Raw genomic sequence first — 13,140 nt, 5'->3', positions numbered from 1 at the left:
ACTTTCTAAATTTCTTGATGGAGCAAGGGAACACCCGCGCCGCTGACAAGGCACTTTTACTTCAGTGAGGAGACTGGAGTATAGTTCCATATGGAAGGAATGGATTAGGCTCGCCTAGATTGCTCTAGACGGTGTGGCCCACATTCTATCTAACGCATACCCATTAAAACTCCGAGTTCGAGGTCCAGTCGGGTAGGAAAAGCTTACTGCGTAGAGTGGACCTGCCTCAAGTTTTTTGAATACGTTCTTGCTCACGGTGCTTTTCCTGAATTTGTAAAGGTAGTCTAGAAGTAACGTCGTAGTTGGTTGTAAGATTGACCCTTAGTCAAATGTCAATTTAAAAGGTTCCTACGAGATCTGGGATGGGATCTACATGAGTAGCACAAACAGGGAATTTTGTGGAATCTAGGGCACGCTTTTGGGGTCTCTTGTTCTCTAATCGGTGATAGAATTTGAGAAGAGACCGCGGATGTCGGCGACTGCTATAGATACTTTTTAATTGGAGAAGATGCACAACCTAAGGGGCTTGAAAGGCTACAAGGAAGTCTGATCTACAAAAAAACGATAAACTGGCCGGATGAGCTAGATTTATCTTTTTAACCCCTTTTGCACCGTGCTTGCCTCATGCTTCGTCTTTATTATTGAGGCCTGAGACCTGAGGGACCATGAGTATCATTATATGCATGCAATGAATCAGAATGTTAAACCGAGAATCGGATTACTGATAAATACGCGATACATTCCTAACAGTGCACTCATTTTTTCTATCGTTAAAACTTAATACTCATCAGAAGTCTGAGTGAAGAGCTAGTTCGAGGCACAACGATAGCTACGGGGTTTAAGGTCTGGTCAGGCGTCGAAGTTGAAAATAGCACTGGTCGTCCCCGTAACGTTGACTAACCCCGGATTCTAAGACGGTCTGATTTGATCCACTCGTTCATAGAAAAAACTTTATTTTATTGCGCCATTCGGATCGTATGTACTTACAAGTAAGTCCTGGCAGCAGCCTGGATCCATCCGTGACCCAAATGGTGTGTTATCCGATTGGTCTTTGGGAGCATGGTAACGTTTTCTTTTTGTGAAATGTGGTACGTAAAGCTAATTGAAAGTATGCGGATGGCATGAGTGAGCAGAAATCCCCTTCATGCTTTGTAGGATTGAATCAAGCGAAGGAAGTTTGATTACAGCCTTGGATATTTATAGTGGTCACAGAAAAGTTGGGACAGTCGGTGTTGCGGCGGGAATTCCGATCTGCGGTTGCAATTAGGTGACAACAGGTTTGCCGGGGATCTTTGAAATAGGATTCTGTATTGTTTAGTCACAGAACCTTAGGATCAGGCGATGAGCGCGCTGATTACCATTATTTGTGACACGGTACCCGCACAGTGCGAAACCGTGGCTTCCGATCTCGAAACGGCATGTCTTGCTGTTATGGTATTAACACATTGAGATGAATAAAGAGGCAACGGAGACAACCATGAAAAACGGCTATGGATTGAGAGAATAATGCTGGATGGACAATTGATGAGGAAGTGGACATTGCGAGATCATTGTGGGTATTTTTGAAAGGCTCGCTTGAGACTCCCGGAACGAACCGACGGCATCATGTTCTGGGCCTAGCCTTGAGTTAACGGTTGGTAACATAAATGGGTTAAGGCAAGTGAGGCTGTGAGCAGGGACATACATCAGGATAATTTGAGCCAGGATAAATCACCTTGCCCAGTTGCCCTCCCTTGTCTTCTGTGATGGTACCGGAGTTCTCCAACTACTTCCCGTCTTAAAAATAACCATTCCCCCCTCCCAAAGTCAAACCTCAGCCCCAGTCCCCACTGTCAATGGACGTCTTCAACCCCAACATCCTAGATGCCAGCGTGCGCGACGTCGCTTTGTGTCTCTCTGACAACCAAAAAGTGGAGCTCTTGCTCTACGCAATCAAAAGCCTCCGGTTTGAAGGGTAATTTTACGGGCTTTCATTCGGCACTCTAGCCTGCACACCTGATTTCCTCTGGTCATTCACACAGACGCTCTAGAGTCATCATCGAGAACGCGATCCAGTCCTGTCTACAGGTCACGACGCTCTCTTCAGAGACCATTGCTAAGGCCAGAATCTTCCGAGCAAGGGCTAGACTCGCTTATGGTAACCACTTCAGCGCTCAAGAAGGTACGCATCCCCTGTGCTTTCATTCACCTAACCTCATCATTATGCCGACAGATCTACAAGCGGCACTTGAAGCTGAACCAGACAACCCAGAAGCAAAAGCGCTTCTACATCATCGATCGGTAACGGTTGAGAAGGTTTGTATTTTTTGCTTGTATTTAATACAACAACCCCCTGCCACGATCAAACTCTCCCGTCACCATCATCAATGATCATATACTCATCAACTTCATACAGCTCCTTTCACCTTTGCCCATTAACAAGAACCGATTATCTGTTGAAATTTGGCGGGAGATAGCGCTCTTTTTGCCTAGGCGTGATCTCAAATCGCTCCTGTTTATTCCTCATGCGATTTCCCGGGTGGCCTCTCAACTTTTGTTCCGAGAATTGTCTTTACACTTCGGTGATCTGAAGTATAATACCACTGACGGCGAGCAGATTTGGAGAGATAATGAATCCAGTGCGGGAACGGACGATGCTGCACGTCATGCTCAACGTAGTGCCGATATTCTCACTCGGATTATACTAGATCCATCTTTCGCACATCCCGTACGCACACTGCGAATCTTTGCATCCACTCGTGATGGTGGGCTTGCGTTCCAAACAGGTGCGAGAATAATGTGGCTCCTGGTGATAAGTTGCGCTTACGAATAATTGTAGGAATGCTGACAAACGCTCTACCAAAATTAATCAACCTACGGCACGTTCATATATCTTCAGGCGCAGAAGGTCTACCTCCGGTGCTACGCATCCTTCAATCAACAAACCCAAATCTTCGCGGTTTGTCGTTACAGTGTGTTGTATTTTTATTCCTCTTGACTAGCTCATTAATGGATATATTGTCGGAAGGTCGCCCGACTACCCAGCCGATTTGTCCTTCCTGGACTTCCGTTCCATTTCACATTTGGCATACACGAGCCCTCCAGTACCCACGACCACGACCAGCTCAACCCAGGCACAGTCATCTCTTCAAAATCTCATCTCATCTAACCGTGCCACTCTTCGCGCAATCAACCTCTTCACTCCGTCGTGGTCATTCCCAAGCAATTCGTTATCCATTCGAAACCTAACACGAATCCACTTCGCCGGAACATTCCCCGCTATCCAATCAAGTACTCCACCCAGTTCTTCTTTGGGCGGACCAGGGATATCGGGAGGAACGTATATTCCTTCACAGGCGATACCAGAATTGATCAAACATGGTCGACAACTGGAATCCTTGACACTTGAATGTACGTTACTCGAATCTGCAACCCTATCAGCGCAGTTTCGTACCGATCCCATTCCACCGATTCAGCCTTATCCACTGCCCTTTCTTCGACATTTTTCATTTACCATCCGAGCCCTCGGCCGCCGAACAGTTGACAAGGATTTATTTCCTTCGATTTCAACCTTCCTAAGAGGTCGCAGCCAGTTACAGACCCTTCAACTGGTGGTCGATACATCTCCTACACATCTTGGTGGCGTGGGTGGTGTCACTAGCAAAGCCAACTTGGAAGCTGTTGGCTTCGATGCATCAATTTGGGGTTTGCTTCCAAGCCTTGGTGGGTTGAAGGCCGTGAAGATGACTTACCCTACGGACCTTGCGCCAGGACTTGCGGGTTGGTTAATTCCTAGGAGTGTGACGGCTATGGGTATGGAGCTTGGTGCTCAACGGTTGAGCGCTGGAATGGATGGTGCTCCTGGTTCGGCAGGTGGATTGAGCCAAGATATTGTCGGATTCTTTGCTGTACGCCTTTATTCAGTGTCGCTTTTCCTCACCTCCATTCTGACGTTAATTCTATCTTCACATAGCAACTAAAACCTGGGTTACCCCCTGATTTACGATTCGTGTACCTGAACGACATACCCGTTTCGACAAGGATCGTACATGCCATAGTTGAACACGGATTCCCACATGTTCGTGTTATAAGAGTAGGCAGCTGGTTTTGGACAGTGATAAGACAACCAGAAGGATATTCAAATCTGGAGCATCGGAGAAAATCGCAGGCGATGACGACTACGACGACTCAGCCTACACATCATCATATACCGACTTATGCCCACGGTGCACATTTACATGCACTCACATTCACTCAAGGACAACAAGGACATAGCGTTCCAGGACCTGGATCAAGATCAGGATCAGGATCGTCGTTGCAAAGTGTATCACCGCCGAATCCACCGAATCATCTCCATGGACATTCGAAAGGACAAGTAGTTCATTCATCCTCCGCTTCCGCAGTGCCGCTACTGCACAAAGCTCCTATGTTGTCCAGTAATCCTAACGCTGCTGGGGGCGCTGCAGCGGGACAAAGACAAAGTAGCGGTGGTTTAAGATTGGAACTCGAACCTTGGCCAACGAGGAGGGTCGTTTATCACGCTGCAGAATGGTTAGAGTGGTTGGGTTGTGAAGAAGCTGCATTCGCTGCGCTGGGAACAACTCGGGAAGCCGAAGCTGAAGGTGTTGGTGTTGGAGTTTTCGGATAGTTATCCGAATATTTGGTTGGTCTCAATGTGGTTGGTGACCGGGGCGTGTCTGTTTATCGTAAATCGTTTGATCCCACAGAGTTGTTTTGCTTTCGTATTTGATTTGTATTGCAGTGATCATGATACATAGTGCACCGCCTACGATTTAACATTTAGAGTGGTTTTATCGTATGCATAGATTAGAAAATATAGTGTATGAAACATAGTTTTCATTTGAACATGCACAACCTTAAAATCAAGGATCGAAAGCTTTAATCTTTAGTCGTTGACTCTTATCGCGAAAACTTGCTCGATGATAATCGATAAAGTCTTAATCTCAACGTCAATGTTGCGTCAACGACCAGTCAACGGTTAACGTTCATCGAGTTCATCTCTCGTAATCGATGTCCCCATGACGTTCATTTGACATCTGATCGGAGAAGGTTACCTAGAGATTGGGCCAGGCACCAGGGCAGAGCGCTGACATGCGTCTGTTGAAACTGTCCGCTCTTGACCCATTCAACACCGAATGGCAAATGCTACGGCTGAAAAATAGTCCTGGCATCTATCTTACAATAAGCGGAATCTGCGCTCATAACGCCCTTATGTAGTATGCCGCCCTTCGAAAAAGTCTAGGACAGCATCATAGTCAGTAATATACAATCGATCATAAATATGAAAGTTGACTTGGAGCTGAACATTTCAGACACAGTTACAAAGACGATTATAAGTTGTTGATGGAATAGGGGCGCGTTTCGAAAATACTACGCCTTGCAGGGCCTGGTTCTATTTACCCTCAACGAGGAAGTGGATCGAATTCTAGTCATTGACAATCCTGAGGAAACCTTTCATCCCCACACATCGTTAGTGGTGTATAAGCCCTCATACATTTCCCTGACACCTATTTTCCCAACAAGCGTGTTCAGCACCTAAATATAGTACGCTCAAAGGTCTATTCTGTCATACACACAGTAACGGTTTCACGACCTCCCCAGCTCAATCCCCACCCTCGGCAACAAGTAATTGACAACCAAGTAACCTAATGTTCCTTTCTCATCTTCAAACAACCCAACCCGAATCATGCTATCCACAAACAATGGAGCGGTCAAAGTAAACCAGCCTAAAACAAAGCCTATCCCAAAAAGTCTCTCGAACGTATTCGGATTTTTTGGATTGCTGAAAAGAAGCGGAAGAGCGAATTTCTCGAGGATGATAATAGGTGGTTGGAGGATAAAGAAAAGTACAAAGTTGAAATCGAAAGCATCAAGCGTCATGTAGCCTCCCGCCCCATGTATGATGCCTGATACAAGAAAGACAACAAAAAGACGAAGGAAATCATAAACCATGTTCCGCTGGCCTTTCATAGGCGGTAAAATCGAATTTGTTATCGAACACAATGGCTAAAAATTAAAGGTCAGGAAGCATGATTGAAACTTCACGAAAAAAAAACTGGGTGGGCTTACTCTTCGAAGCATTTGATGCCAGACGCGACTGATGGTCTGTTGTTAGTACCATAAGGTAATTGTCAAGAAAGAAGGACTAACCTCCAAAACATGCCGACACTCCAAGCATCCCAAATATTGCCATACAGGTTCGGCCATCCCTGTGGCTCAGACAGACCAAGCGCAACGGTTATTATCGCACTCAAGCAATAACACATATTGATTCGAGCATATCCAGCTGAACAAGCACCCAAAACCGCGATCGCCCTCAAAAACCAACTCGAGTGCCATATAACACTATTTTGGCGCATGGTAGGGTTATAGTCGTTCAGGACGTATGCAGCTACCTCAAGAGAAACCAAAAATAGAAGTTTGAGCAATTGGTTTATGAGAAAACGGTGGCGAGTGAGGTTGGCGGGAGGTCGAGGTGGAAGGATGCCTGGAGCGGGCTCATTTGACCAACCATAACCGCGCGGATTGACGAGCAAAGAGAATGCCCAAGCAACACGTTCCATTAATGTCTTTCCCGGTCCTCCATCGAGTGTGTCTCCTTGTTCTCCTTTGTCCTTCCCCTTCGCGAGCTCTCGTCTCTTCTTTTGCCTCAATTCAAATCTGGGGTCATGGAGAAGAACAAAGTCGAGGGCCACGACACCTTGCGAAACGATACCTGAAGCTACTCCAAAATCAGTGAAAACGTCGCCCGTCGAAGAGCGAAACGCGAGATGGTAGGTAATTGCCGCTATAGGAATGAAGAAGAGACGCCGAAGTGAAGATGGGAAACTTGGAGGGAGAATCAATGATGTGAAGACGAGAAATTGACAGAAGATATGTAAGAAAGGTGAGTAGGGACATTTTTCCATCGTGGAAGCGCGAGCGAGGACAACGCAGGTGCTTGATGTTGGTGGTTGCTATTCGGTTCCTCGAGCGCCCCTGACTCAGAGGAATTGCGCTACCCATTACTTGATAATGCCGAACCCCTCTCAGAGAAAAAAAGAGAATAAAATAGATAAATAACATCCACCTTCACTCAAACGCTAGGTATACATAAACAACCAAAAACTAAAATTCAAAAATCATCATTACACACAACCTTACCTACCTACCTACAAAGCAAAAAAAAAAAAAAGAAAGAAAGCGAATCAAAAACAAAGAAAAAAAACAACATGATCATCACTCCCCAACAGGCATATCATAATCAATCGGCACATCCCTCCTCTCCAACCACACATTATCCTCATTCCCCAAATCCACACCTTTCGCACAATCCAATTTCCTCGGCGACGGTAACTCTTTCAATTCTATCGTCTTCATCGTCTTCATCGTCGTTTGTTGTTGTTGTTGCGTTATTGTTGTTGTTCTTACTGGTATTGTTACTGGTGTTGAAGTTGATGTTGAAAGGTGTGGCGATAATACACCATTGGTGGTTGGTATATGTGAAGGAAGAGGAGATGAAGAAGTTGAAGGAAGTGGAGGTGTAGACGACGACGCTAAAAGTTGAGAAGAAAGCGGTAAAACCGAATTCTTCGCTCCCCCTCCTCCTCCTCCTCCATCAATCATATCCATAGTACTCGCACCCACATCCACTTTCCTCACTCCCCTATTCCCAACCTCTCCCTTCTCCTCACTTTCTCCTCCTCCCCTCAACCTCTCCCTCTCCCCTCCTAACCCTCTCACAATAACATAAAGCTCCTCATTCCACCCCACAAAATCCAAACTCTCAATACACAAAGCAACATGTCTCGCACTCTCCAACGTATCCAGAGGCTCTAACGGTACCACCGGCAATGGCACATCATGATCGACATCAATATGGTTGTTGTTGTTGTGGTGGTGGTGATTCTGGTCGTTGATAAGGGTAGCATGAGCAGACTCATCCACTCCTCCTTCTCGATTTTTCGTACCCGAACTCGAAGCACCTAAATTATTCCTTCTCTTCACCGCCAAACCCGATCCATTCACTAATTGAGGCACCCCCGGATGATGATGTTGATGAGGATACACAGGTCCTCCAGGTCCTCGCATCTTCCCATAGTGCCGTAACAATTGCATCTGCGGATGATGAGGCATCGACGACGAAGAAGCCAATGTTGACGATCGCGGAATCTCCGGTAAAACATGATACGCCAATTCCGCATTATTCAATTGCAAATGTAAAAACGAAAGCGACTTGAATTTTTGAAATTGATTAGCATAAACGTGCTATTTTGAATCAATTATTAATGGGTTATATGCAAGGAGAAAGGAGAAAGGAGGAGAACGCACGAGAGGTAATTCCGAAACCCCCACTTCAACTCTCAAAGCTGTCACTTGATTAGGTATACTCTGAACGAGTGCATCGATTTCAGAAGTATACCCTTCTTCTTCTTCTTCACCTCCTCCTCCTCCCACCACCACCCTACTCCTACTTCCACATCCCCTAACCGAACACCCAATTCTAACACCCAACACCCTCAACCCCTTCAATTCCGGTAATATAGGAACCAAAAACTCCCAAGGACATCCTCCCAAATCCAATTTCCTCAAATTCGGTCTATTTCTGAGGAAATGCGTTATAGTTTGATAGAGATGGAGAATCGTAGGATCGTAATGTTCTTGAGGATGTTGAGATGATGAAGGATTAGGATTGTTGTTGTTCACGAATTGAGGTTGCCCAACAAGTAAAAACCGGAAAGATTTCAATCGAGGGAGAAGTGTATGTTGTCCACCCATACCCACAATCTCATCACTATCAAAAATCACAGCCGCTTTTCCAGGTTCTTCCATAACACCATGTAAAGTCAAACTTTCCAATCGACCATTCACACCTCCAGCAGCATTCGCAATCCTACTCAAAACCAAATGTGACATCCTTGAATCGACCAAATCGAGGTGTGTGAGGTTATGAATGGTAGGAGAGGAGAAGGGTGAATCCCATGAATGTTGTCGATGAAGATATGCGCCCAAGGTGAGATGAGTGAGGGTGGAAGCGTTGTTATTTAAGACGGTGGTTATTTCGGACCAATCGGCATATCCATCATCGTCTTCGGCTCGAAGAGTGAGTTTTCGCAAGGTATGAAAGGCAGATATGCCACATGCGTCGAAATGAAAGCCAATACATCCGAAAGCGACCAATCGAGGATGAGAGGCTAGAATACTCTGAACCATATCCTGCCTCAATTCAGGATATCCAATCCATTCAAATTCTTTCAAAGCTATGAATTCGGGTAAAGCGGTTCGAAAAACTCGGAGCATGATGTCGAGTAGTTCGCCTTCTTCATATGCCCAATGAACTCTGAGGCATTTGACGAGAAGGGCAAAGGACCTGTCGGATTTGACACGGTCAAAGATGTCCAATGAGCGATTGACGTTTTCGGGTTGGTCTTCGCCGAAATAGAGATCGACGGAGTGGAAGATGTGGTGGAGGGCGATGGAACGATGGAAGGAGGAGAGATGGAGCCAGGATCGCAGGTGGTAGCGGGGGATGTAGTTTGCGATTCTGGACCAGACTTCGAGGGGAGCGCGGTGAGAGGGCGGGTCGTGCGCAAAGTGGATTTGCTGTAAAAGCCTAATAAGAAAAAAGCAAGGAATGAATGAAAAAAGAAAGAACAGACTGTGCGTCGACGGATTTGGTGTGCCACTTGGCGGTTGGATGGATCGAGGCGGAGGACGGCCTGGAAGTCTGCAAACAATGAGCTAGACGGACAACAAAACAAGAAACGAGGCAGACCTTGGTGCGCCTGCGTCAGCAGCTCGTCCCCCGCAGCTTTTCTCGCATTCGCCCTCGCCAGCAACGCCTGCGCAACCTGCGTCTTGGGCAGATCTGGAGTCTTGAGGTAGACGTCTAGGTATTTCTCGACTTCGGCACCATATCTGCACACAACCACCGTCAAAAACACCGAACGAGGTATAGAGAACATCAAAAGAGCAGACCTTCCTGCGTCGATGAGAGAGAGCGCAGTTTCGAGCAAAAACTGGGCTTTTCGTGCAGGGTTGAGAGCGGTGAGGGCGCTGTGGACTGTCGCGGTGAGGTCGTCGTCCATGACGAGCTGTGTACTGTTTGTGGGAGTTTGTGGTTTGATACGATGTACCTCATCCTCGCCCGCCCCGTCCTCTTTGCCGCCTGCCTCAAATCCCTCCCAAATGACTTTACTGATGCTCTGCCGACACCTGCATCGGCGAAAGCTGGAGGAGGAAAAGACTGGAGAGCGACCCTCGCACGGACGATGTTTGCTTGGACATTCACCGAAAGCTCGATGCTGTTTCTCTTGCTCGTCTTCCAAGCCGCCAACATCTCCTCCTCCACCTCCAGGACAGCGCATTTCCAATTCTCCCTCTACGCTCTCCTCGTCATCCACATCCTTCTCATCCCACACTCCATCACTCTCCTCATAGTCGCTCCTCCCTCAGGTCTATCCTCTCTCCTCCGTTCTCCACGAACCCTCTTATTCTCATTCATACCCGTCATTCTCTCTCTCATCCTCCTCTCCTACATCCCTTTCTACACCGACGCTGCATCTCCCCCAAATCTACTCGGTCGTACCCTTTCACGACTCATCGTTCTCGGAACCGTCATCTTGGGTCTTTTATCTGGCTTCGGAGCCGTCACACGTGCATGGGATTTTCTTCCTTCTTCAACACACTATGATGGTGTACCTACAGAAGAGGATATACGAATCACAGAAACGAGTCTTCAAAGTACATTAAATGATTTACAAAAAAAACGTAACGAGTTGGTGACACACACCAATGGGGGGGATTCGTCATCCAGTTGGATAAAGAGAGTAGGAGATACTCTACGTGGTGGCAATGACCGTGCGTCTCAACGTTGTTTAATTCTTTTTTTTGTATGCTAAAGAAAAAAAACTTTTTTTTAGTTACACTTGAGATTAGAGGACTTGAAACACTTTATGATACTTTAACTCTCACTCTTCACTCTCAACGTTCAAAACTCGCTTCATCAAAAGCTTCCCATACATTCCTCGGTCGAATAAAATCCTTCATCGGAAGATTATTCGCCGGATACTGTGTTTTTCGAACTTTTACCGTACGTGGGCCACAACCTAAAAAAAAATGTTGAATGTTGTTAACAGATACTAAAAATTAGGCCGCGTATAACACGATATTTCTTCGTCAACGATCACAACAAACAACGACTTATCCTGATATCGTCACTAACATTCTCATCTGGTTACTCGTCCCAAACGATTCAACAACAACAACACCAACAACAACAACTTTGTTAACGCCAGAATCGATATCATCACTGACCAATCATATTTCTTTACTTCTCATCGGGTTGATTATATTATCCAGTATAGGATTAGTTATGAAAAACGTTAACCGCGTATGTACCGTACCCAACATCATCAAACCTTTTTTTTTCTTTTTGTTTTAACCAATTTAATTTTTTTTTAGGCATTGAAAGTGACATCAAAAAATTTGGGAACATCACTTTTACTTCTCGTCCTCTCATACCTCATGGTTCGTTCTTCTCTCTCTCTCTCTCTCTCTCTCTCATCTTCATATACCATACGCTCAGGGCATATACCTATTATCAACTCTCATCCAACTCCGTTCTTCATTCCCACCTACATCTCCAAATCAAACAACGACAATTAATTTGTTTACGTTGATCCCTCCATACGAGTTGTTTGCTTCTTTGTTTGATTTGACGTTTTTGGTTGGCGTGTTGGGGTGGGGTGTTGTGAAGTGGGTTGGGGATAGACTTTCGATGGTTTGAGGTTGTGTTGTTAGTGTTATCGAGGAGGTTTTTTGTGATAATAGAGATATGAGGTTGATGCTAAGATAAAGAAATTTGGGGAAAGTATAGAACGTTGAATCATTTATAATCGTTTTCATGGATGCTTGAATGTAGAGAACATTTATCATCTTTTGTGTTTGTACTCGAATCTATCTATGAATTCAGTAACCCAAGAGTACAAACCTCTGTACAACCAATCAGAAGTCGTTTCTTTGCCCCACTTATCCGACAACATCATCGTCATCAATCTGGAAATAGGCTTCCTTGTGGGCTGCTCAATGCTATCTGGCTGAACAGGCCCCCGGAATATCCCTATAAATGTACGGATCCGGACAAAAATCGGTGACCCCCGACCCTTAGGCTAGGTACGAATCGGACAAAACAGTGCCCTTTTTGCCAAAGAAGCCGGGTATGGAAGCGCGGACAAGCACTGGGAATTTTGCAGAGGCTGGGTACAGGTCCGGACAAGCACCTGACCTGCCAACGGATTAGTTACCTCTGGTGACCGGGTCAATTTCAACAATTTTATATGTTTCCTGTTCTGTTTCTGGTATATATATAAGTCAAACTGGTATAGTTAATCAAATAATAATAATAATCATTTGGTTGAACATTTGATTTGATAAAAAAAAATTTTTTGAACGGTTGCCTCTACTCAATTTGCGACATGAAAACTATAATTCGATATTGATGATATCATTGACACTGTAAGTGTCTTCAAAATCTTGGAATGGATTGCGATGGGCAAAACATTCTCGGGTGAAACTACTCAGTTCCGTCCGCCACACTGCCAACACAGCGACTACCATTATAAATTTATATCCAGATTCCGGCTTGTGGGCTCAGTTGACTTAGTCATCTCCACACCTGTACCGTTGCTCTTGTAAGTTCATAGCTAGTTACAATACTCTAATCTGAGCCTTCTGGAATATTTTGGAGATTTTAAGAGGTTATTTTGGCATTTTTAAGTCCGGGTCAAACTCGCAGACAAATTTTGACACCTTGGGGGGAGGCCGGGTATATTCCGGACAAAAATACCGGTTTTCAGACGGACAAAAACCCCGAAAATTCGGAAATTTCGTACCTAACATTTATAGGGATATCCCGGGGGCCTGGCTGAACGGTCACGTTGAGGCCACACCTTGACTTTTGCTCTTCTAACGAATATCTGGACAATTCGAACTTTTGAATCTCATACAAATAAATGAATGGTAGGAGCTTGGATATTTAACGGAAAACAATCATGATCACTCTATCGCATCTTCAGAAAGAGTCTTGACCGCCACTTTAAGACTGATCAAGCCAAGTATTCGACTGCGAATGCATTCAAGTTGCATCGGCTACAGACTCCG

At 45.4% G+C, this 13,140-nt stretch overlaps 4 protein-coding genes across 4 annotated transcripts; 2 read left to right on the top strand and 2 right to left on the bottom strand.

The window, feature by feature from the left end:
* The first annotated feature begins 1,818 nt into the window (after positions 1 to 1,818).
* AGABI2DRAFT_180772 (hypothetical protein) lies at positions 1,819 to 4,846 on the top strand. Its single transcript, XM_006455876.1, has 7 exons — positions 1,819 to 1,954; positions 2,022 to 2,161; positions 2,213 to 2,295; positions 2,396 to 2,765; positions 2,819 to 2,951; positions 3,008 to 3,887; positions 3,953 to 4,846. Exons 1-7 carry the CDS (start codon positions 1,836 to 1,838, stop codon positions 4,625 to 4,627), a joined length of 2,400 nt encoding a protein of 799 aa, XP_006455939.1. The 5' UTR covers positions 1,819 to 1,835; the 3' UTR covers positions 4,628 to 4,846.
* A 740-nt stretch (positions 4,847 to 5,586) lies between these two features.
* On the bottom strand, positions 5,587 to 6,908 carry AGABI2DRAFT_210600 (hypothetical protein; the record flags this gene model as incomplete). The annotated part of the gene is made up of 3 exons (XM_006455875.1): positions 5,587 to 6,006; positions 6,070 to 6,097; positions 6,151 to 6,908. The coding sequence occupies 3 exons, from the start codon at positions 6,906 to 6,908 to the stop codon at positions 5,587 to 5,589; spliced, it is 1,206 nt and encodes a 401-aa protein (XP_006455938.1).
* A 310-nt stretch (positions 6,909 to 7,218) lies between these two features.
* On the bottom strand, positions 7,219 to 10,067 carry AGABI2DRAFT_121851 (hypothetical protein; the record flags this gene model as incomplete). The annotated part of the gene is made up of 4 exons (XM_006455874.1): positions 7,219 to 8,247; positions 8,311 to 9,582; positions 9,639 to 9,706; positions 9,755 to 10,067. The coding sequence occupies 4 exons, from the start codon at positions 10,065 to 10,067 to the stop codon at positions 7,219 to 7,221; spliced, it is 2,682 nt and encodes an 893-aa protein (XP_006455937.1).
* A 42-nt stretch (positions 10,068 to 10,109) lies between these two features.
* Positions 10,110 to 11,767, top strand: AGABI2DRAFT_188048 (hypothetical protein; the record flags this gene model as incomplete). The annotated part of the gene is made up of 4 exons (XM_006455873.1): positions 10,110 to 10,839; positions 10,902 to 11,071; positions 11,132 to 11,371; positions 11,567 to 11,767. 4 exons carry the CDS (start codon positions 10,110 to 10,112, stop codon positions 11,765 to 11,767), a joined length of 1,341 nt encoding a protein of 446 aa, XP_006455936.1.
* Between the last annotated feature and the right edge of the window lie 1,373 nt (positions 11,768 to 13,140).

The sequence above is a fragment of the Agaricus bisporus genome (genome assembly GCF_000300575.1).
Source record: "Agaricus bisporus var. bisporus H97 unplaced genomic scaffold AGABI2scaffold_11, whole genome shotgun sequence".
Classification (NCBI taxonomy): domain Eukaryota; kingdom Fungi; phylum Basidiomycota; class Agaricomycetes; order Agaricales; family Agaricaceae; genus Agaricus; species Agaricus bisporus.
Note: the sequence above shows the minus strand (reverse complement) of the source record. Positions and strands in the feature narration are given on the sequence as shown.

Excerpts from the sequence above, each read along its gene's own strand:
- AGABI2DRAFT_180772 (XM_006455876.1), top strand. The coding sequence starts at position 1,836 with ATGGACGTCTTCAACCCCAACATCCTAGATGCCAGCGTGCGCGACGTC. Across the intron at positions 2,296-2,395 it reads GATCGGTAACGGTTGAGAAG|CTCCTTTCACCTTTGCCCAT; the intron begins GTTTGTATTTTT and ends AACTTCATACAG. Across the intron at positions 2,766-2,818 it reads TGGGCTTGCGTTCCAAACAG|GAATGCTGACAAACGCTCTA; the intron begins GTGCGAGAATAA and ends GAATAATTGTAG.